General features: G+C 41.9%; 4 protein-coding genes across 5 annotated transcripts; 3 read left to right on the top strand and 1 right to left on the bottom strand.

The window, feature by feature from the left end:
* Positions 1-32: 32 nt before the first annotated feature.
* On the bottom strand, positions 33-4,467 carry cfap410 (cilia and flagella associated protein 410). Of its 2 annotated transcripts, XR_013789702.1 has the most exons (8): positions 4,090-4,467; positions 3,956-3,974; positions 3,812-3,858; positions 2,607-2,836; positions 1,842-1,992; positions 1,616-1,715; positions 817-1,033; positions 33-743 (listed from the first exon to the last, which is right to left on the bottom strand). XR_013789702.1 is itself a non-coding variant. In XM_079497825.1 (7 exons), exons 1-7 carry the CDS (start codon positions 4,164-4,166, stop codon positions 869-871), a joined length of 789 nt encoding a protein of 262 aa, XP_079353951.1. In that variant the 5' UTR covers positions 4,167-4,467; the 3' UTR covers positions 35-868. The 2 variants fall into 2 exon arrangements, 1 of the variants encoding a protein (XP_079353951.1); XM_079497825.1 differs by having other exon boundaries at positions 35-1,033.
* A 137-nt stretch (positions 4,468-4,604) lies between these two features.
* rpl37a (ribosomal protein L37a) lies at positions 4,605-7,384 on the top strand. Its single transcript, XM_079498337.1, has 4 exons — positions 4,605-4,689; positions 5,545-5,673; positions 6,053-6,135; positions 7,241-7,384. The coding sequence occupies exons 1-4, from the start codon at positions 4,687-4,689 to the stop codon at positions 7,302-7,304; spliced, it is 279 nt and encodes a 92-aa protein (XP_079354463.1). The 5' UTR covers positions 4,605-4,686; the 3' UTR covers positions 7,305-7,384.
* A 1,323-nt stretch (positions 7,385-8,707) lies between these two features.
* pecr (peroxisomal trans-2-enoyl-CoA reductase) lies at positions 8,708-13,069 on the top strand. Its single transcript, XM_079497573.1, has 8 exons — positions 8,708-8,846; positions 9,503-9,636; positions 9,763-9,928; positions 10,038-10,119; positions 10,220-10,316; positions 10,882-10,992; positions 11,703-11,814; positions 12,735-13,069. Exons 1-8 carry the CDS (start codon positions 8,735-8,737, stop codon positions 12,815-12,817), a joined length of 897 nt encoding a protein of 298 aa, XP_079353699.1. The 5' UTR covers positions 8,708-8,734; the 3' UTR covers positions 12,818-13,069.
* Positions 13,070-13,613: 544 nt separating this feature from the next.
* LOC306921115 (NADH dehydrogenase [ubiquinone] 1 beta subcomplex subunit 3-like) lies at positions 13,614-18,005 on the top strand. Its single transcript, XM_079498230.1, has 3 exons — positions 13,614-13,772; positions 14,474-14,602; positions 17,748-18,005. Exons 1-3 carry the CDS (start codon positions 13,627-13,629, stop codon positions 17,902-17,904), a joined length of 432 nt encoding a protein of 143 aa, XP_079354356.1. The 5' UTR covers positions 13,614-13,626; the 3' UTR covers positions 17,905-18,005.
* The last annotated feature ends 3,629 nt before the right edge of the window (positions 18,006-21,634 follow it).

Here is a 21,634-nt window from a genome sequence, read left to right as displayed (position 1 = left end):
CAAACAAATTGTTAAAAGATTCATTTTTGGCATTATAGAGGAGACAGGATGATGACAGGAGTTGGATTGAAACAAGGGTTCTCATGACTCATCTTTTTTTTTTTGCCCCATAAATTAATGTATGATAAGTATAACATTAGGCTGCACAATGAATCATTTGAGCATACTCATTGCAATGTACCTCTGTGCGATTGTGGAACGGTATATTTAATCCGATAAATGTTGGGGTAAACCACAGTATTGAATTGCCAGCCTTATTTCACCCTCTGAATCCACAGTATGTAACATGCATGCAGATCTGCCTCTTGTCATTTTCTTCCTATGCAATGGTGGCAGAATTTCCCCCATGGGATCAATAAAAAGGTATCACCAAATTCTGGTGAAATTGCATAGAGTTGTGCAAAAGTAGATTAATAGCCATGCTCACTAGATCTTTTGTTTTTTTATGCCATTTCCAAAATAGTGCTGCTAGTTTTATTTAACCAATAAAGTATTAATAACTTATGACTAAACTACAATGTAACAACTGGGGCAGTTCTTTAAAAGTTATGGTTTTAGATATACAAGTTTTCTGCCTGACTGGGCTGCTACCAGGCACCCCAAAATACATTCAGTTCAGAAAAGGCAGGTAGGCATGCTGCTAAAGAAATGCAAGCCAAGGAAACGACCGCTACTGTTCCAAACAAAAATAACAAGTGGATAACAAATTGCAGAGGGCGTAACTTGATTAGCAGCATGCATGACCGAGTTACGAGAGGGACAGGGATATCTTAAACCCATTTACTTTTCCACTTTCAACTGTCTTCCTGAGGAGGAGGGGCACAGCGTTGACCCAAGAGAATGGTTTTATGGGATGCTGTGGAACATCTCAGTGTTCTATGTCAGCAGCTTTCTCTGTATGCAGGGAGTTTGTCAGTGTTTCGGTAGTGAGTGTGTAGTAGCTCAGTTTGTTATGGGTTGCCGTGTGTACGATGTGGAGCTCTTCTTCATCCAAATCCGTCAGCAGTAGCAGTATCGCCTCAAGCGTGTGCGTCTGGAAAATAAAATGTTTTTTATTTAACATAGACATGTACACATTTACCTCCAATAGTTCTGTGATGTTTGACTTAGATATGAATCATATGATACAAAAACACCCTCTGTCTTGTCAATAGGATTTTTTCGGTCAGTGTAAGTTTGTTAGTAGATCCAAGTGTTAACAATGAACACCGCTCCCATATCTGTACCATAAATACATACCTGAACAGTGCCTAAATTGTAATGAAAATATATGAAACAGTATTTCACTGGTTGTGGCGCTGTGTATCATTTTTATGTTCCTACATTTCTTGGGCTCTAGCCCTAACCATGTAAATAACACAAGTAGCCTTGGGAACGTCAAAGAACAGTTCCCGAGCCATATGGCCAGGTCTCAGGAGTCTATCTTCCGTTTGATTAGTGAGAGGCAGCTTGATTTCAAAGTACATCCCTTGGACATAACGCTGATATGTCTCAGGGATTTACCCCCGACTCTAACCCTTGATACGACTTGGCCAGGGATTGAACCCATACCTCCAATTCTCAGAGAGCTCTCACTCTAACCACAAGGGTACCGAGGTGGAAGCTAAGCGCTGACCTTTTTTATAGCGGTTTTGGTCTCTCTGGGTGATGGGGAGGTGAGTGATGGAAACTTGTCCCTGGGAAGAGGCTTCATCCCCAACTGTTCCCTGATTTTACTAGACAAACAGGAAAAGAAATGTTAATCTCCCATCATCCACCCACGCTTTATGTGTTCCCAGCAGAGTGGATACATGTTGTTGTATCCACATGAGTGTTGTTGGCAGCCATAAGCAGAGTCTTACTTGGTTTCCTCCATGTTATAGTTGAGTGGATCGTTCTCCGTCTCTGCATCAGTCATTCCAGTGGTTGAAACGTGGTTCTGGACCGTGGCAGGAGGTGCAGTAATCTCTTCCCCCTCCACAAGCGCTAGAGACAGTTCATCCTCTGTCACTACTATGAGAATAAACACAAATGGGTTGTCGATTACTGATCCAGTGCTGTATGAGCGTTATTCCACTCTCATCACATCAATGTCTCAGCCCTTGTGATTTTCCACCAACAAAGTTTTTTTGGCAGGTCTTTTTGTGTGGGAGATTTTATCTGAGCTTTCTATTACAAAGAAACCTGTTATGGTGGATGTAAGGCGCCACTTCTTCTAACACAATTATAGCTCAACAGGAATACAGAGCAACACTGCTAGAGTTGTTCCGATACCAGCATCGGAACTTCGGAAGAAACTGCCAATACTCCCTAAATGCAGCTGATATCAGTGACTATACCAGTCTATGCCATTCCCATACCACGTTATGATAGATATTTTATTGCTTCAGTTGATGGTGCACTACCCGTTTTATACTCTTACTGCACTATTTACATTGTTAATTTACTAACTTGTAGCTGCACTTTTATTAATGGAATTATTAATGGAATTTTAATTTATTCCTAGATCAGTGGTTCTCAAAGTTTAAATTTCAAGGACCCCCATAACTCTGAGTTACAGAACTGTAAATGTCTATTGGGATTCGAAAAAAAGTGTATCGGTACATCTCTAAACACTACAGACTCGCCTTGGTTGTCCAGCTTTTGTAGGCGGGGAAGGCAGCGCAAGACAGTGAGTCGGTATTGGTTCAGGTCGGTTCCGCAACAGGGGTTCTCGGCCATCCAGAGCACTCTCAGGCACGTCAGGGAGCGGAGATGAGACAGCTCAGACAGGCTGGGGATCATATTCCGTCTCAGGTAGAGCTCACACAGGGAGAGGCAGCCAGCGAGAGGGGAGAGGGATGAGATGCTATTGACACTACACACAGAGGAGAGGGAGTGAAAGCCAGGTTGATGCCTGGAGAAATAAATATTGGACCAGTGGTTTTCAACCAGTGGTCCAGGGACCACCAGTGGTCCTTGAGGGGGTTGATAACCAAATGGACCCTTATTAGATCTTTAACTCAAGAGTCAAATTATTGTTAAACATCCTCATTGCTTAAGTTAATTTACATTTTATTATGTTATGTTTATTGTGTTATTTTGCCTGTTATCTCTCCTAATGAGAGGCTAAATGTCATCAAATGGTGGTCTGTGGCTCTCATGCAGAATAAATAATGGGCCTTGATATATGAAGGGTGGTACTAGAATTGATGATGACTTATAGGAATGATCATGATTGTGCATACATACAATTATGTACTCAATCATGCGCTTTCTTTTTTTTTTAAATAATTTTTATCCCACGATTTTGTAACCCATTTTTCACCCCTGTGTCAATTATCTAATGTGATCCTGGGCTCTACACACCCTCCGCCAACCTAGTCCCCATATATGGGGGACATGGGGAGAGCAACAGACTTGAACTCATGCTTCCTTCATGCCTGAGTGTCCAAGTTGCTCCTTTACACCTGACAGGGGGGAGTTTCCCTGGTTGGACATAGCGCGTGGAAGGAACACGTTATTCCAACCAGTTCCTTTCCCCTCCATCAGGCGCCCCGGCTGGCCAGGGGGAGGCAGTTTAGAGACCAGGATTACTGCATGTTTTTTGTGAGGGTACCTACCCTAGGGGACACGGGGAGAACATGCAAAAGGCCCTTTCGCCAACCCCGCCTTCGGGTATGGGCACTGATGACGCGGAGGAGGAAACACGCCGCCAGCACCCACAGCGTCCCGAGCGGGAATCGAACCCAGGACCTTCTAGCTGTGAGGCGACAGCACTACCAACTGTGCCACCGTGCCCAATCATGCGCTTTCAAGTGTGAATGTATGTATACATTTGGGTGCCACTAACCTGAGTGTCAGAACCTCAATGTGGGGTATTTGAGAGAAGATTGAAATCTGGAATTAGAGTATGAGAAACAGTTAATCATTTACTATAGGATAAATACTGGGAATTAAAGACTTTCAGCATCTGACTGTGCTGTCAGTAACTCACATCACTCAGGCTGCAGCCCCTGCAAAAAACAAATTGCAGAGAAGGAAAGAGAAGATAATTAAGAAGTTGTTAGATTAAAAAACAATCTACTGCAAACAAAACACAGATGTCTATACAAACAAACTTGTACCTACCAGCAGTTTAATTTCTTCACACTGTCCAAGTCAGAGGCCTTAGCCTTAGCAAGCACCAGTTTACGTGTCAACTGCATGCTGTTTTGTCGTTTTGTCTTTTCTTTTACAGAAGGAAACTATGTTCCGTACACCGTAAATAAAGGTGTTCTTCTAGTAATAAGTTCGCCTGCATTACAGTTGTTTAGCTGGAGGAACATTACATCCAACAACAAACGCTGCCTTCATCATTCAAAGCCTTGCCCTGAGAGTGAGAAAGATGTTGTTGATATCTACAGTACGCATGCGCATAGTCTTCCCGTAGCGTCCGTAGTAACCAGTTGGAGTTTTGACACTTTCCAAAACTTTGTTGTTGTTTTTGATGATTTCAATATTATAATTCTTCGTAGCCCAAATATGACATTCACAAAACGCCTCCTGGGCTTTTGTAATGACAAAATAATATTACCAAAAATAAATACGTGCGTGAATCCGTTTTGTTTCGGATAAGCCGCATTAATTCAGCAAACTACAAGCCCCATAAAGCATTGCGAGCGAGATGAATAAACCGCGCCTGCGCGCTAGCCTCTTCCTCTTTGGACCTACGTCTCCACTGTTACGATGGTGAGCCAAATATGTCCCGTTACAAATCTGTGTCAATCTATCACATTAACGTACAATATGAGCCATATTCACATCACTCAAGTCTCGGGAGTGTATCCGTTTATTTAACACGCACGGTATTGAAAATAGATTTGTAATTATGGAAGGATAAACGGTGATGTTTTCATGTCGATGTAGCAGGACCGCAATGGCCGCCTACAGTGCACCGCCACTCGGCTAGCATTAGCCCGCCCGCTGCCGAAAGACACCCGGCACGGCACGGCAGCCTCGTATGCTTTTGTCGGTGTAAAGTGAAACATAAAATGCTGTTTGATAGCCGTCACATGTCGTGGTTGTAGCAAATGGTTATGAGTGTGTGTGTGTACTGTACAGACATGAACCGAGGCTACAGACTTGACACGCCGGTGCTTGCAAAGCCCTCTGACTGTCTGTACCAGGTGCTGTCATTGCGGATAAAATGGCCCAGTGATTTCTCTCAACCTCTAAACTCCCAAACCAAACGTTTCAGAAGCATTGGTCGTGTCTACAGACCCCGATTTGATGCGGTTTTTTTGTTTATCACTGGGACCCGATGTACACTATAAAACTACAACTGTAAGAGCCATATCAACTTGCACTTAACATTGATTGGTTCCATTAGTTAACTATTATTTCCTAACATAATGTACCTGGAGACCACCAGCCCCTGGAGCCACCTAAATGACCCTGTGGGTCCCTTGCCCCAAAATGGAAACGAGTGCATTGGGTCCTGGGAGGAGGCGGGCGGGGGGCCTACAGTTGGCTCAAACTTGTCATACTTTATATTTACATTAAGGCAATCATATTTAACGCATTGTTATTGTATTATATCCTCAGGCCAAACGTACCAAGAAGGTGGGGATCGTTGGTAAATACGGCACGCGTTATGGCGCGTCGCTGAGGAAGATGGTGAAGAAAATTGAGATCAGCCAGCACTCAAAATATACCTGCTCCTTCTGTGGCAAGGTGAGCACCGTGAGAAGTTCTGTCAACATGCAGATGATGTAGGAGCAGGACATCATATACTTTTATGACAATCATCTTTGGGAAAGATGGCTTTTGATAGATGCTTGTTATACTATGCAATGTATATTGCTTACTTTAATTATAGCTGCAGTGCACATATTAAGATGGCATGTTGAGACAAGACTGGGTTTATGATAATGTGGCTGTTATTCTACTTTTAATTTATCTTTCCATGCTACTGTACTTACTTACATTACTTGACTCTTTTGGTTGACTAGGGTTTATGTCACTGAATCTGATCTTGCACTTTGTAAGTCGCTCTGCATAAAAGATGCTTCTAAAAATTATTATTCTTAAATATTGTGTCTTATGTACACAGACCAAGATGAAGAGGCGTGCTGTGGGCATCTGGCACTGTGGATCCTGCATGAAGACAGTTGCTGGAGGTGCTTGGACATACAAGTAAGTAGATGGATAGATAACTTTTATTATCCCATGGGGGAAATCAGTAATGTCCTAAATGTGGTATTCTTTTGGACAAATGACTTTTGTTCTGAGTGAGTCCACATTTAATGTGGACTAGCAAACATTTTACACTATACATTTTTGTTTAAACTGTCAACTGCTTTGGAGAAGTTACTGCAATTATAACTGCATTTTAATCTGTTTTTGGGACACCGCTTTCGTACTCTCTCGTATTCCAAAGTCAAAAGGGGTTTAATGCCTTGACATAATACAGTAATTCTTGTGTTGAGCTCTTGGTGGTTTCTTGGTGGTTTCTGTATAGGTAATGGCTCAGGTTTGGTGATTGATATATTAATGTATCTCAATAAATCTTGAAGAGGCTTTCTTGCCATATTTGCAGCTAACTTCATGGCAATTCTGAATAGGCCAGTTTGAATTTTGTAATCTTTTTATTCTGACTTCGGTTTAAAGTCTATTGGAAGACTTAATCACATTTAGGCTGCCCTTGTCATATATTGCCTGATCTGTAAAATGTAATTGGAAGATTTCATATTATGGTCAGTGGAAATATACTTTCCTTTTTTTTTTTTATACAATTTACAATTTAGGCATTTAGCAGACGCTCTTAATCCAGAGCGATTTACATTAGGCAGGAACAAAAGTATGGGAATACATCACATATATAAAATGCATTTATCAAGAAACATGCGTAAGCTAAGAACGTAACTAGAACATATCTATATAATGACACTATACATATTAACTATACATATACTATACATATGTAGGCTACTATGATGTGCTATGACTATATACAATGCAATTATTGTGCTGTCTACATGACATGCTATAAGTCTGTTTCAAATGCGATCTAAGTCTAAAAAGTGCTATATAAGGGGGTAGGATAAGTGCTATGGGCCATGATCGAGTCTGAAAAGGTGGGTCTTCAGACTACGGCGGAAGATTGGGAGTGATGCTGCAGTTCTGACTGCAACGGGGAGTGCATTCCACAGTTTTGGGAACGTTTTAACTTGGGTCAAGTTAAAACGTAGTGTCGGGTACAGTTTATTGTTCCTAAATGTATTATATTTCTCATTTTCAGCACAACTTCTGCTGTCACAGTCAAGTCGGCCATCAGGAGACTGAGAGAGTTGAAGGACCAGTAAACGGGGACTTTTATTGAGTTTTATTCCGTACATACTGGACAGTGCAAGTTCAACATCTAAATAAAGCAGTCTGGAGCGGAGTCCTGTGTTTGTCTTTGTACAGCAATTTGTTACAGTGTTCATAATGAAACAAATCTCGGAGGAATCCTACTCGGCTCGGCTGCTGTTATAAAGCCTTTTGGTTTAAAGTCAATGGGACAATGCAACAACGTCCCTGAATAAAGCTGTCTTGAGCTGAACCCTGTGTCTTTGTACAGCAATTTGTTATGCAGTGTTCATGATGAAACGGCTTGTCCAGGCTATAACCTTTGGGTTCAAACTTGAAAGTAAATTGTCTGCAATTCTAGGGCACAAGATGCTTTGTACATTCTTCCTACATACAGTTACTATGCCAGAGGCAACCATGTAACTGACTTGACTGTGACTTGCTCAACGACACTTTGACACCAAGTCAGGAGGAGCCAAGGATGGAACCAGGAACTTCCAAAGTTTCAGAAGAGTATTGGGAAATGAACCAGTTAAAAAAAACAGTTAAATTAAATTTGGCCACAGCCACTTAAACAAATGTCCCCGTTTATAGCCCAAGGGGTGTTTTTGTGCAAAACTAATGCTTGGAATGGATTCTGATTTCAGAATCATGAAAACCCCCTAGTTTGTTAGGTCACATGCTACTTAAAGCACAATGAAAATCTGAAAATATTGCCTTATAATAGGTAGTCAATGGTGGCATCTTGGATTAAGGCAAATTTAGGGTATTTGCAGTGAGCAGATGAGGGTAGATTTTTTTTCCTGGCTAGTAGTCCTAATGTCCTGTCAATCAGTTGAGAAACAAAATAAAGCAATTTTGTCCAACCTCTGCCATTTAATTATTGGACTAAATTCCCAGACTATCAACTGAGCCTGAGCCAGTACTGTCCACAGTGCCCAGCACTGCAGACCTATTATATGTACAGCAGTACATAATTCCCTGGCAACCCTGGAAGGTAAAATACTAGAAGTATATAAGCACTACAGTGCTTATGGCATGACTTGCAGGGTGCTTGACAAACAAAACAAGCACTGAAGTTATTGGATAGAAAAGTATTGTTATCGATTGGACGGTAGGTTAAAAGTACCATTTAACAAGTTAATTACTGTTATTAAAATGTACATAAACGTTTTATACAGCAAATTATGCTGAGGATGAATGAGCTTTTAAACTGAATATAAACCAATTAAAGTATACAAAGGAAATTAAAATTCTGATGGATCAGATTGAAGGTCGTAGTAATACTGGAGAAGTGGTACAGAAAGAATACTGATGTCTACAAAAAATCATCTGTATTTCGGTGAAGTTCTATTAAGTCCACTAGATGGCGCAAGCATACCTAGTACTATCTCCGTACGTCAGCTGACCCCTCTACTGAGGTCTATGACAGTAAACTGTAAACATGGCGGCGACCAGTGCTTTTAGGTCCGGTCTGTTTAATCACAAAGTTGCAATTGTAACGGGTGGAGGGACTGGTATTGGTAAAGCGATCGCAACGGAGTTGGTGGAGCTGGGTAAGCAGTGCAACAGCAACCATTCGTTTAGGACAGAAATGACAGCGATTTAAGCTTTACACAGTGAAAGACTAGAAGGCAACTGCAGATGAACTTTACCCCAGATTGTTGATATTTCAAGGCTCAATAATGTACAACATTTAATATACGATTGTCAAATCAGAACCAACCAGGTGAGCTGTGGAGCCATTGAACCATCTGAGCTATCTTTGGATCAAGACTATCATACATAGATGTATTTTGATTGACTTGATTGATTGAAAACTGTATTTACAGATTGCAGAATGGGTACAATACAGTCCAAGGGCAAGGAAGGTACAAGTCAATACAAAAACTGCGGAAAAGAGGATAAAACCAGAAAAATCACTAAGACTTAGGTCCTTCACATTTAAATAAATATACACATCTGTGCATGCAAATTAAAAATACAAATCATCAAATGTACAGTTAGAAACAAAAATAGAGGGGGCGGGGGACTTTAACTTTTTCACAGGGACCATCTATAATAGTCTTGCCACGGCACAGCAGAGTGACCAAACCATCCAAAGTTTTTCTTTCTTTTCATCTGGCCCACTGAAAGTATTTATCATATAGCCTACTGTTGTTGTTTTTTTGTTTTAATTCTCCATAAATCCCACATCAATATTTCCATGTAGGCTGCAATGTTGTCATCTCCAGTAGAAAGATGGAGAGGCTGGAGTCAGCAGCTCAGGAGCTGAAAGAGAAGATCGCTCCCTCCAGCCACGCTTCTGTGACTCCCATAACATGCAACATCCGCAACGAGGACGAGGTGCCCCAACACACAAACAAACCATTAGTATCGATGTTCAACTTCAATTGTTTCATAGCTGCAGTAAAAAGTTAAAAGCTAAAACAAACAATGGACTCTGTAACTCTGGTCTTCTTTTGTCGGCAGGTGAAGACACTTGTGTCAGCCGTGTTGAAACGGTATGGTCGAATAGATTTTCTGGTGAACAACGGGGGTGGTCAGTTCAGCAGCCCCGCAGAGCACATGTCCTCCAAAGGCTGGAAGGCTGTTATTGACACCAACCTGACTGGAACCTTCCACTGCTGCAAGGAAGGTACGGTTAAGAAGGGATAGAACGAGTGCTTTCACCGTGGACTATCAGTGGTGTGTGTTTATGGTCACTCAGTGTCAATGTCCATGTATCATTATTTATGTCTGTACAGTGTACACAGCATGGATGAAGGAGAATGGGGGAGTCATCGTCAATATCATCGCTGACATGTGGAAAGGCTTCCCTGGCATGGCGTAAGGAGCAACATACACATTCATCATAACGTATGAATAAACAAAATCACACACACACTTTAACATTCTAACATTGTGTCTCTTAATTTCCCCACGACAGCCATACAGGAGCAGCAAGGGCTGCAGTCGATAATCTGACCAAGACTCTGGCAATCGAGTGGGCGTCCAAAGGAGTCCGTGTCAACGCCATTGCACCGGTAAGTCCAGTGCTGGCCTCACGTAGCAGTACTAATATCACTGCGTGGATATTAGTCTCGTCCCTCAGACCTCAGTATTAAATTTTTTTTTTCTTTTTTGCAATGTCCCGCCACCATATTTGAATACTTGGCCCTGGTTGGTTAAAGCCTGGTTCCAGACGAATCTGGTTGGCTCGTCACCACTTCGGCCATGACGTCTTCCCATAATTGAGATAGTCTGGCTAACGGCTGATTCGGTCTGGCTTATTAGCCAGGCTACAATTGAGAGGGGGCCAGACTTAATCTGCCTGGGGCAATATATGCATTGCAAAACTCCCATGCACCATAACCACTTAAAACCTGGTGTCGCTATTTTGGGAATGTCAAACGTTTTGTAAAAGAAAAATAGTGGATTAGCAGATCTACAAGCTCATGCATTGCGACACATGTGAGCTTGTAGATTGGCTATTTTAAATTGTGGCACTGTTGTCGTACAACAAAGTGTAAAATAGGCCATAATGACTATATTGCAGTTAATCCGCAGATTGTAATGCATTTGTAACCCTCCGCATTTGTCCGGATACAGGGAACCATCATTTCTAAGACGGCAATGGAGAACTACAAAGAATATGGACCAACACTTTTCAAGATGTCTGTCCCTTTCAGCCCTGCAAAGAGACTTGGGGTACCAGAGGAGGTTTGTACAGTAGCTTTCCAGACACATTCCACAATACCTCGTACGATAACACTTAGTTTAAGTACTGTACTTGAATAATAGAAACACAAGGCCACTGAATAACAATGGTCCAAACAAGAGTTATGTTAACAGAAAAACAGCCCTTTTTTAAATATTTATGGACATTAAAAAGTCATGTGATTTTATTTTCTCTGACTGCAAAATGTATGTCAACTGTATTAAACCGATTCTGTACGGGAACCCCTTTTGGTGTTTTTAAGCATTATGTTATACTTTAGCTATTGAAAAATAGCAGATCTACAAGCTCATAGCACGGCACCGAGTGCCGCGCTACGAGCTTGTAGGTCTGCTATTTTTGAAAAATCGTGAAAATGTAGTGCAAAGCTTTGAATATATATATTCTTTCAGAGCCAACGTTTTAACTCAAATCTTTGCTTCTGGGGGGTCCCTGAAACAACATATTTTCAGATGGGGGTCGGCGGCCAATTACAGATAATCTTAGGGGTCCTTGACATGAAAATGTTTGAGAACGACTGACACAGAAACATGGGTTTTTCAGAAAACCTGGTCTCAGGTCTAAATGGGTTAAGAAAAAAGTTAAAGAAATGCTATGGTGGGTTGTCCCGGTATTTACACTGTCACACAGGGCCGGGTTCGTTTCATTCTTGTTGTGTTTGTGTACACGCAGTCACGCATGTGCATGTTTTCAGATCTCCCCAGCAGTGTGTTTCCTGCTCTCTCCTGCTGCCTCCTACATCTCTGGGGCCACGATTAGGGTTGATGCTGGACAAAGTCTGTACCACTCCATGTGGGAGATACCAGGTACAGTATGTTCATAATATCAACACACAGAATAAAATCGAACAGTGCACATCCTCCGATCTTGGTGCTGAGCCAAACTGTTAAACTAACAGATATCATGAAGAAAAGCAAAGGCTCGCAAGTCGCTTTTGTAATGCTCCAAATATTTATTCACAATCGCAGCTAAAAAAAGACCAATACCGGTCGAAACGTTGTATGTCCTGCCTGCTGTGATTGTGAATAAATACTTGGAGCATTACAAAAGTGACTTGCGAGCCTTTGCTTTTGTTCATAATATCAACACACACACAGACTTTGTACACCTTCCTTAAATTGTAGATATTCCCCTATCCTAATTAAAGTAGCATTTTGTTGAGGCATAGCATTGCCTTTTGTTCTTAAACCTGCAATCCATCATGTCCTACCTGAGATTCAAACCGGGGTCCCCTGGACCCCTGCCCAAGTGCTGACGCTAAGACAAAAAGCGTGTTTTGACAGAGGATATATTACATTTCTCAATAGAGGGAATGCGCGTGACATCATCATCAAACCAGGAAGTTATGCGGGAACGCCTACTGAGTGGCGAAACACTACTTTCTGGCCTTGACAGCCCATACATCCAAACAGAAAAGTCCTATCTGATTGCATTAAATGACTTTAAACAACATTAAATTCACTTTGTCACTCAATTTGCCACTCGATTTGCCACTCGATCAGCCATTCACTTTATGCATGCGCATACCCTCTATTGAAGACCAGGGTGACCAACTTCAACCACTGCAGTTGTATTAGTTATAGTTATATTGCATTAACGTACTCTGTTAAAAATGTTTTATTCACTAAAGAAAAGTTATGGATTGCAGCTATGAATATGTGTTCCTTCTACTGAAGCTTTGTTTTGATCCTGCACCAATTAAACTATTGTGTTTGTGTCCATCCAGACCACAGCGCTTGGCCCGAGGCACCAGAAGGAGAGAATTTGGACACATTGAGGGAACTTCTGAACCCTAAAAGCAAACTCTAACTACTGTGATCGCCATCATGCTGGCCTGATTGTGAATGGATATTACTCCTGTACATAATTGTATATAATTAAGAACATTTGAATATGTGAATATTTTTGGATGATAACTAACAAGTGCTTCTAATTGTGTATGAATTACATGCACATTTGAGTGTTCACCGTTTTGGAGTGAGTATCCAATGATTTTTGTTTTGTTTTGACAATAACTACCTTGCCTTATGAGTTCATAATAAAAGTACTGTAAAATCTAAACATATGGTGACTTCTCTATTTTAACTGTTGAATGGGAAACCTTGAGTAGAGTAATGTAATGTCAACAGTGGTTCAAGGTTCCTATGTTGAGGGGGCCGGAACTCGAAATGGGCACTTACAGATTTGGAACTGAGAGTGTAATCATCATAGAGCTATAATATATCGGGTAACTGTAACACTCAGAGCCTAGGGATCCTTGAAATTAAATTGAGAAGCACTGCTGTGTGTGCTGTGACTGTGAGCGCCGGCCGTGTCGTTCGTTCCGAGTTCCGACTGATATTTTGTCCAGTTTGTTTGCCGTAGCCAGGCTTGAAGAAACAATAGAGCATGTACTTCTGCATTGTAGGAAGTACAGTAGTAAGAGGAATCCGTTATATATATATCGCCTGTTGAAAAAGGTTAAACATCAAGATTTTACATTGTCAGGTCTTCTAGGAAAAGCAGCAGGCAAAGTCTACCATTATATTATTAAGTACATAAGAAATACCCACTTGGTGAATAGAATGTAGGAGTTTTGGTTTATTTTATTGGTTTGCACAGTCCAGCTGGTGGCGGTAATGCACCTTGAAAGGTTTGCCAACCGCCAAAAAACCGGAAAGAAGAAGAAGAAGCAGCCAGCTTGCCGTAGAGCAACCTCGATCGTCGTAAAACGGCTTGTCTTGCTACTTTGCTGCTACAGAGGTCACAACAACAAATCATTTAGGTAATGTTACAGTGTTTTCTCAATATGTAGTAAATATGTGTGTGCTGGTCAGCCTCATCATTTATAGTTGTATGTCGTTTCTGTCACTGTTTTCCACGTTCGAACTAATAGTGAATGATAAATCAATTACTGATTGAAAGTGTTAGCTGACAACAGTAGCACCAACGCAATGAACGATTCATTGGCATGTTACGAGACATTCATGATTTATGGAGTGATCTGTATTTGCTGACAACAATTTACACAATACCTTACGTTGGTATGTATGTATGTATAGTGAATTGAATATACAGGACCTAAAAGAGCACTTAAGTTACAGGTGGCTGCGATTCGGAACTGGCCCCTGTAAAACAAAAACAAGCCAATCACCATTCACCTATTTCACCATACCCCCCCCCCCCCCCCCCCATCAGCTGATTACTGTCCATATTTTTCTTTTTGATTAGTACTCATTTATATGATGGAAACATACATTTATTTATGAGAGGCCATCTCTCCAGCCCTTTTAATAATCTTACTGAACAAACACGATAAGAATAGTATTGGAATATCAGAGCTTTCCCTTTTCAACAAAAATCACCTGACACCCCCTTTAACACAAACTGTACACGTCACATGTAACTACTGTACTGTACTTCACATATGTGTGTTTAAGCCTGCTTGTACTGTACATAATAAAGCATTGGTCCATCTGTTAACAGTATGGGAGGTGACCACGGACACGACAAGGCGCCGCTGCCAGACTGGAGGCAGTGGAAGGTGGAGGGAACGCCAATGGAGTTCACACAGCAGAGGCTGAAGGCCAGGGGCCTTAAAGACCCATGGGCACGGTCAGTAATCTGTGTCTGTGATAGCAGAGTGACTCAAAGGTCTAATATCTACCCCGGTCCAAAGGGATATCCCTTTGGTCTAGTGGTTAAGATGTTGGACATTCACACGGGAGACCCGAGTTAAAATCCCGGGCGTTACATATATATATATATATATCCCGTGTAAAGTGAGGGGTGCTTTGTGTTGCCACAAATGTACGTCATATTTGGCGGACATTTGACCTAATTTCTCCTTTCATTGTCGATGGCAAATATTGAGACATGTTTGGACAAAAGCTGTATATAGGAGGGGCTAGCGCCCCTCAAAAAAGAGGTATGCTCTTAGCATCCTAACAACCACACCCCATTGTAACTACCTTTGTTAAAGGTAAGGGTAATTTTCTTTGGTTAACATAAGTTAAAAATCTTTATACTGTGATAGATTGCTATACTGTATAGAGTGTTTGTTCAGTAACATGATTCGTGTCTCCAGTACAGCTTTTTATTAAACAAAATACATTTTCAGGTCGGGTTACCAATTTTATCCAGTCACGAAAGAGAACGCTGTATCCTGACTCAGGATACAATTTAGGCATTTAGCAGACGCTCTTAATCCAGAGTGATTTACAGTAAGCTTAAGAACCTAACAGTGGAATATCTATCTAAGGAAACTATGTGTATACAGACTATGCACTATATAGTGCTATGTCTACGCAAAGTGCTATTTAAGTTACATAAGTTGAGCCTATGCATACACCTGTAGGAGGTCGAGGTAGAGGTGTGTTTTCAGACTGCGGCGGAAGGCAGAAGGATACAGATACAATACAGAAACAAGTGGAATTGTTTGTAAGTGATGACACAAACAAATGAGCAGACAAAATTGGAACTGGAACACATTTTAGCTGATAAATGGCTACTTTCTCCTGATTGGCTGACATTTTGTCACCTACCTGAACATGTATTTACTGTTTAAAGAGCTGGAGAGACAGGAGGGGTCTCCCCTCTGTAGTGATTTAACCTTTCATTTCAAAAAATGTCACTTGCCCTAATGTAGTAGGTTCAGATTTGAGATGCTGAGATGATTTGGTTCCCTCCTTACCACCCAGGTTCCCCTATTGCTTGCACTGCACCACACCACGGAACAGGTTACTGAAACTCTAGCATCGGGTACCCGCGCATTGTTTAAGAAGCCCCTTTTTAAATGAAACACTGTCACACATGCTGAATGGCTGCTATGTATACAAAGGAATGTATATAGCACGTCATGACAGACGTGAAACTCATAGCGAAGACATATAAAAATATCTTCAGTGAGAATGTACATTGTACAAACATTGCGGTGACATTCCACCCATGCTTCATCTCTGTGGTAATAACCCAGACATGTGACTGCTAATAGATTGTGGTTGATGAAGAGTCCAGAGAAATGTCTTTATTAGAGATGGCCTGCACCTTTGACCCTAGCCTAGAGGAAACCTTTATCACTACGGTCATTACATACCAACCACTTCTACATAGCATTTCAGAGGTGGGCTATAGGTGCAGAGTAGACTATTAGTTTTTATATTTGGCAGCCTAGGACAGGGGTTCTCAACGTTTTTGGCCGGGGACCCCCGGAAATGCTTTGGCAATGTCTCGGGACCCCCGCCCCGCCCCCTTCCGACCCCCAATATAAATTGACTGCTACAATAACCTTAAACCATTTTGGGCGGGAACCCCTTTTGGTGTTTTAAGCATTGTTATAATTTAGCTATTGAAAAATAGCAGATCTACAAGCTCATAGCGCGCCACCGAGTGGCGCGCTACGAGCTTGTAGGTCTGCTATTTTTGAAAAATCGTGAAAATAAAATTATTTTCACGATTTTTTTTTTTTTCTTTTTTTTTGAAAATAATTTGGGGACCCCCTAAAATAATTTGGCGACCCCCCCCGAGGGGTCGCGACCCACGGGTTGAGAACCCCTGGCCTAGGACATACCCATAGACTGGTTGTTAGAGGGTTTCAACAACTTGGAATGCCTAAAAAGGAGGCAAAAACGTGGGGGGAAAATGGGAATGTTCACCTATTATAATGACGATGCCCTGACTACAGTAGGTGTTTAAAACCGTCTGTGATTGACAAGTGTAGGCAACAGTTCCGCAGTGGAACTACATTATCATGGCATGTCTGTAAATCTATCACAAATGATGCATTGTGGGTCACCTTGCTTAGAGTGAGATGAGTTGCTTCAGAACAGAGGAGTGATCAACATGACAGAGAAAACATTGATTTATTTTCAACATGCATCCTCTTATGTAGGAATGGGAATTATCGGTTAATTCATTAATTATAATTGACTACCTTATCGATTATCGAACCGGTTAGTTAATAAGCAGTGTTTTTGATTTTTTAAATCTGAGAATCTTAATTTCCCTCAATGTCTAACATAAAAATCAACATTTTGCTGATATACAGATAGAATACAAAAGTTATTTTATATTCCTTAATTCCTTGAGCTACAGGGCCAGGCAATGTCATCTTTGTATGAGGAATAAAATGAAAAGTGCATTGTCTTGTCTGTCACATCACATGCAAAAGCAGAGATGTTCCTGTGGCTACCAATGTGGTGGGGGGAGAGCCCCGCGAAGTAGGTCGGGAGAGCCTTATTGTCGGTATCACGCAGGAGTCTATCCCCGTTACAATGCGCTAGACCCCTGGGAGATGGATTGCTGAGGTGGAGCCTCAAGGCCCACAAGGGGTCGAAACGTTGTCATCCTTCTAATTTAATAAAATTCCTGTGGGAGCTAAGAAACAGTGTGCGGACTACTTCTCCTGAGCGCCACACCTACCATCAGCTCCCAGTACTTCCCGCACGACTTGCCGCACCCAAGCCGTGCTACTCATACGCTGAGTTGGCGGTGCCCGGGATCGAACACATGAACTTGTGGTCCAATGGTGAGAGCTCTACCGACTGAGCTACCCGGACACGAACAGCATAACATTCACAGAAAACTTCACAATGATACAACTGTCGAATTTTCGATTAATTGTTAACGGTTTTGTTTAATTGAAGAATTTCTAAACGATCGATTAATCGATGATTAACAATTAACATCCCTACTCTTGTCTCTTGTTTCCTCCTGTCGCTCTTTTCTTGTACTCTCTCTCTCTCTCTCTCTCTCTCTGCAGTAACGAAGCATGGAGATACATGGGTGGCTTTGCGCGTGCAGTGACCTTCTCAGACGTGTTGTTCAAAGGATTCAAGTGGGGCTTCGCTGCCTTCACGGTCGCCCTGGCTGTCGAGTACGCCCTGTTCACACCGAAGAAGAGCGACGCCGACCACTGATGTCAAACTCTCCCTCGGACCGCAGACCACACCATGCCAGATTCCAAACTAATTATGTATATTCTGTATTCTCTAAATTAAAAGTCTTTTTTTGAATGTCATTCCATGTGGTTGTTTCTTTCTTGTACTGTGCCTAAGCAAGGTGAACAGGTTTGGGAGGGCAGGGTTAGTCCGACATCCAGATTCACACTATGGTCCCGGTTGCGCACTCGGGACCACTTGGCAGATGTTGTGGTAGTGTGAATGCTGCGTACCGTTCCCGGGAGCGGATCACCCAACCACATGGAGGTAGTCTCGGGAGGGGACCGATTGAAGTGTACTCGGATACGGATCGATGCAATGTGAAAGCATTGAATACAGTTGAATGAAGTGTACTTGGGTGCGGAAGAATCAAGGCCAATGTGAATCGTGGCCAGCGGCAACCAGGCAATCGTATTCGGGAACCGTTTTAATCAAATGGTCTCTGTGAATCTGCCCTAAGACTCACCCGTGGTTAGGGGGTAGGGTTAGTTTATGGGGCTCCATGGTCTGAATATTGGGTAGTTGGATTTATGAGTGTCGGATTATTGGGACGTCGGACTAAGGCTACGCACCCAACAGGGTTATGCTCTTGTGTCTATGGGGTAACAGAAATGATTCACTTTGAAATGAGTTTCAATAGGTACCTTTTTATTATTCTGTTAATTTAGCTCAAATTGAGAGATGGCTTGATTGTACAGATTGTTTCATCACAAACATTTATGGCATTCAGCTGACTTTGGTTGTTGCTTAGAAGTGCATTGAAATTATTAGCATTAGACAACCAATTTTATAAGCAACTATTAGCGAATTATAACAACGATAAGGTCCAGTAAAACAATGATAAGGTATAAAGTCTAATTTATACTCCATAGTATGTTTCGTTTGCTGACAAGAACTGCTTTAGATATTGGATCCCAACCAGTCAGGATTCAAGAAGGCACACTCCACGGAAACTGCACTCCTCGCAGTCACAGAAGCACTACATGCTGCCCAGGCTGCTTCCCACTCTGCAGTCCTGATTCTCCTAGACCTATCGGCGGCATTTGACACAGTGAACCACCAGCTGCTCCTAGACACCCTAGCTGATCTAGGCATCGGCGGGACGGTGCTGAAGTGGTTCTCCTACCTCTCTGACCGGACCAACCAGGTTTCTTGGAAAGGTTTGTTATCATCCCCCCGTAGCCTCCAAACTGGGGTCCCACAGGGATCTGTACTTGGTCCCCTCCTTTTCTCAATACACTAAATCCCTTGGCACTATCATCTCGGCTCACAATATATCCTATCACTGCTATGCCGATGACACACAACTGTTTCTATCCCCCCCCCCCCCCCCCCCCCCCTCTGCCACCCAGGTGGAAGAGCGCATCACTGCATGCCTGGCTGACATCTCACAGTGGATGTCTACCAACCACCTCAAGCTGAACCCAGACAAGACTGAGCTTCTGTTCTTCCCAGCTAAGTCCTGCCCTATGCGGGAGCTAACTATCTCCGTTGACAACGCCCTGGTAAAGTCTGTCCCGACAGCCAGGAACCTTGGTGTTGTCCTGGACAGTCAGCTCTCGTTCAAAACACACATCACAGCTGTCACTCGATCCTGTAGGTTTACACTCTATAACATACGATGAATTAGACCGTTCCTCACCCAGGAGTCAGCCCAGCTCCTAATCCAGACAACAGTCTTGTCAAAACTTGACTATTGTAACTCCCTATTTACTGTCCTACCGGCATGTGCACTTAAGCCCCTCCAACTGATCCAAAATGCCGCAGCTCGCTTGGTCTTCAACCATCCAAAATTCTCACACGTCTCCCCCCTTCTCCGCTCCCTCCATTGGCTCCCGTTCGCTGCCCGCACAGAATACAAAACTCTGATGCTGGCATTCAAAGCAACCAAAGGCATGGCTCCCCCATATCTTACAAGTATGATCGTACCCTACAAACCCTCCTGCGCACTCAGATCAGCCAACGCAGGGAAGCTGGAAGTACCTTCACTAAAAACGCAGGGACAACGCTCCACACGTCCCAAACTCTTCTCCCTTCTGGCTCCAAAACTATGGAATGCACTTCCCATCACAATCAGAACTGCAGCCTCACTCCCAATCTTCCGCCGTAGTCTGAAAACGCACCTCTTCAGACTCCACCATGGCCCGTAGCACTTGCCCTAGCCTAGCCCCTTAGATAGCACTTTATGTAGACTTAGATAGTATTTTAAACAGACTTATAGCATGTTATGTAGACAGCACTAGAATTGCATTTTATGTAGTAAAACACTTTATAGTACACATGTATAATATATAATATAGTATAGTATGTATAGTTTACATAGATACTCCACTGTTACGTTCTTAGCTTACGCATGTTTCATGATAATATATGTGATGTATGCCATGCTTTTTTGTTATTGCTTAATGTAAGTCGCTCTGGATTAAGAGCGTCTGCTAAATGCCTAAATTGTAAATTGTAAGAACTGCTGATATTGTTTACATTTTGTCCACATTCAATAAAGCGTCATGAAGATTTTTGTCCATCCGTTTGAATGGATGGATAAAATGGACCGCATATTTCAAAATAGTGTATTGCACGTTCTTAGCAATTTTAAATTCTGAATGTTTTTTCCAAATCGTTTCAACATGAATAACGGTGAATGATAAAACATTTACAACACATCTACTATTAACCCATTGAGACCTGGAACGCATCCATGTCACGTTAGCGTTTAACCACATTAACCATTAACCCATTTTGGGGCGGGAACCCCTTTTGGTGTTTTAAACATTGTTATAATTTAGCTATTGAAAAATAGCAGATCTACAAGCTCATAGCGCGCCACCGAGTGGCGCGCTATGAACTTGTAGGTCTGCTATTTTTGAAAAAGTCGTTAGAATGTGCCTCAAATCTTTCCGAAAATTGTCATGATTTAGAAAACTTTTTTTTTTAAATTTCGACGTCAGGCCTGAATGGGTTAAAAAGTATGTTATACACTGCATACATGCACTGTATGTACACAAACTGTTGAAGATGAGCGATCTCTGGCTAGAAATCCAAATTAAACTACTAGTAAAGCCCTTGAAGTCAGTTGTTCTCTAAGTCGGGTCCTTGAGGGGGTTTCAGGGGTTCACCAGCAAAATATTTTAATTTAACTTCAAAATCAGTTTGGCAAACAATTCACGATCAAATGGAAAAAATCCTTAAAGGGGCATTCCACTCATTTTCAACATTTTACTATGTCATTAATGTACCTTAGAGCTGTTGTGTGGAAATAATAAAAAAGTTCCCCCATTCTGTGTTTCCTAGAACTAGAGGTCTGAAAAAAATCATTAACATGGTGAAACACATCTTGATGATGTCATCAAGATGTGTTTCACCATGTTAATGATTCTTTTCATAATTACAGTTCTAGGAAACACAAAATGGGGGGACTTTTTTATTATTTCCACACAACAGCTCTAAGGTATATTAATGACATAGTAAAATGTTGAAAATGGGTGGTTTTCCCCTTTAAGTTAAAATTGAGGAAATCTCCTCTGTTATATCTCTTGGGGGCAGACCCAAATGTAAATATGAGCTCTGCTCATAGGAAACTATTTGATCTATTTAGATTCTTGGCAAAGAAATGTATCTTAATTTTATGGAAGACAGATGACATACCTTCAGAACATATGTGGACGGCCCAAATAATGTCACTATTACCACGGGAGAGACTTAAATATGA

The sequence above is a fragment of the Electrona antarctica genome (assembly GCF_951216825.1).
Source record: "Electrona antarctica genome assembly, chromosome: 1".
In the NCBI taxonomy this organism is placed as follows: Eukaryota; Metazoa; Chordata; class Actinopteri; order Myctophiformes; family Myctophidae; genus Electrona; species Electrona antarctica.
Note: the sequence above shows the minus strand (reverse complement) of the source record. Positions and strands in the feature narration are given on the sequence as shown.

Excerpts from the sequence above, each read along its gene's own strand:
- cfap410 (XM_079497825.1), bottom strand. The coding sequence starts at position 4,166 with ATGCAGTTGACACGTAAACTGGTGCTTGCTAAGGCTAAGGCCTCTGAC. Across the intron at positions 1,993-2,606 it reads ACAAAAGCTGGACAACCAAG|TAGTGACAGAGGATGAACTG; the intron begins GCGAGTCTGTAG and ends TTATTCTCATAG. Across the intron at positions 1,716-1,841 it reads TATAACATGGAGGAAACCAA|TAAAATCAGGGAACAGTTGG; the intron begins GTAAGACTCTGC and ends CTGTTTGTCTAG.
- rpl37a (XM_079498337.1), top strand. Across the intron at positions 5,674-6,052 it reads CCTGCTCCTTCTGTGGCAAG|ACCAAGATGAAGAGGCGTGC; the intron begins GTGAGCACCGTG and ends TTATGTACACAG. Across the intron at positions 6,136-7,240 it reads GGAGGTGCTTGGACATACAA|CACAACTTCTGCTGTCACAG; the intron begins GTAAGTAGATGG and ends TCTCATTTTCAG.
- pecr (XM_079497573.1), top strand. The coding sequence starts at position 8,735 with ATGGCGGCGACCAGTGCTTTTAGGTCCGGTCTGTTTAATCACAAAGTT. Across the intron at positions 10,317-10,881 it reads GTGTCAACGCCATTGCACCG|GGAACCATCATTTCTAAGAC; the intron begins GTAAGTCCAGTG and ends GTCCGGATACAG. Across the intron at positions 11,815-12,734 it reads CTCCATGTGGGAGATACCAG|ACCACAGCGCTTGGCCCGAG; the intron begins GTACAGTATGTT and ends GTGTCCATCCAG.
- LOC306921115 (XM_079498230.1), top strand. The coding sequence starts at position 13,627 with ATGCACCTTGAAAGGTTTGCCAACCGCCAAAAAACCGGAAAGAAGAAG. Across the intron at positions 13,773-14,473 it reads CACAACAACAAATCATTTAG|TATGGGAGGTGACCACGGAC; the intron begins GTAATGTTACAG and ends ATCTGTTAACAG. Across the intron at positions 14,603-17,747 it reads CTTAAAGACCCATGGGCACG|TAACGAAGCATGGAGATACA; the intron begins GTCAGTAATCTG and ends CTCTCTCTGCAG.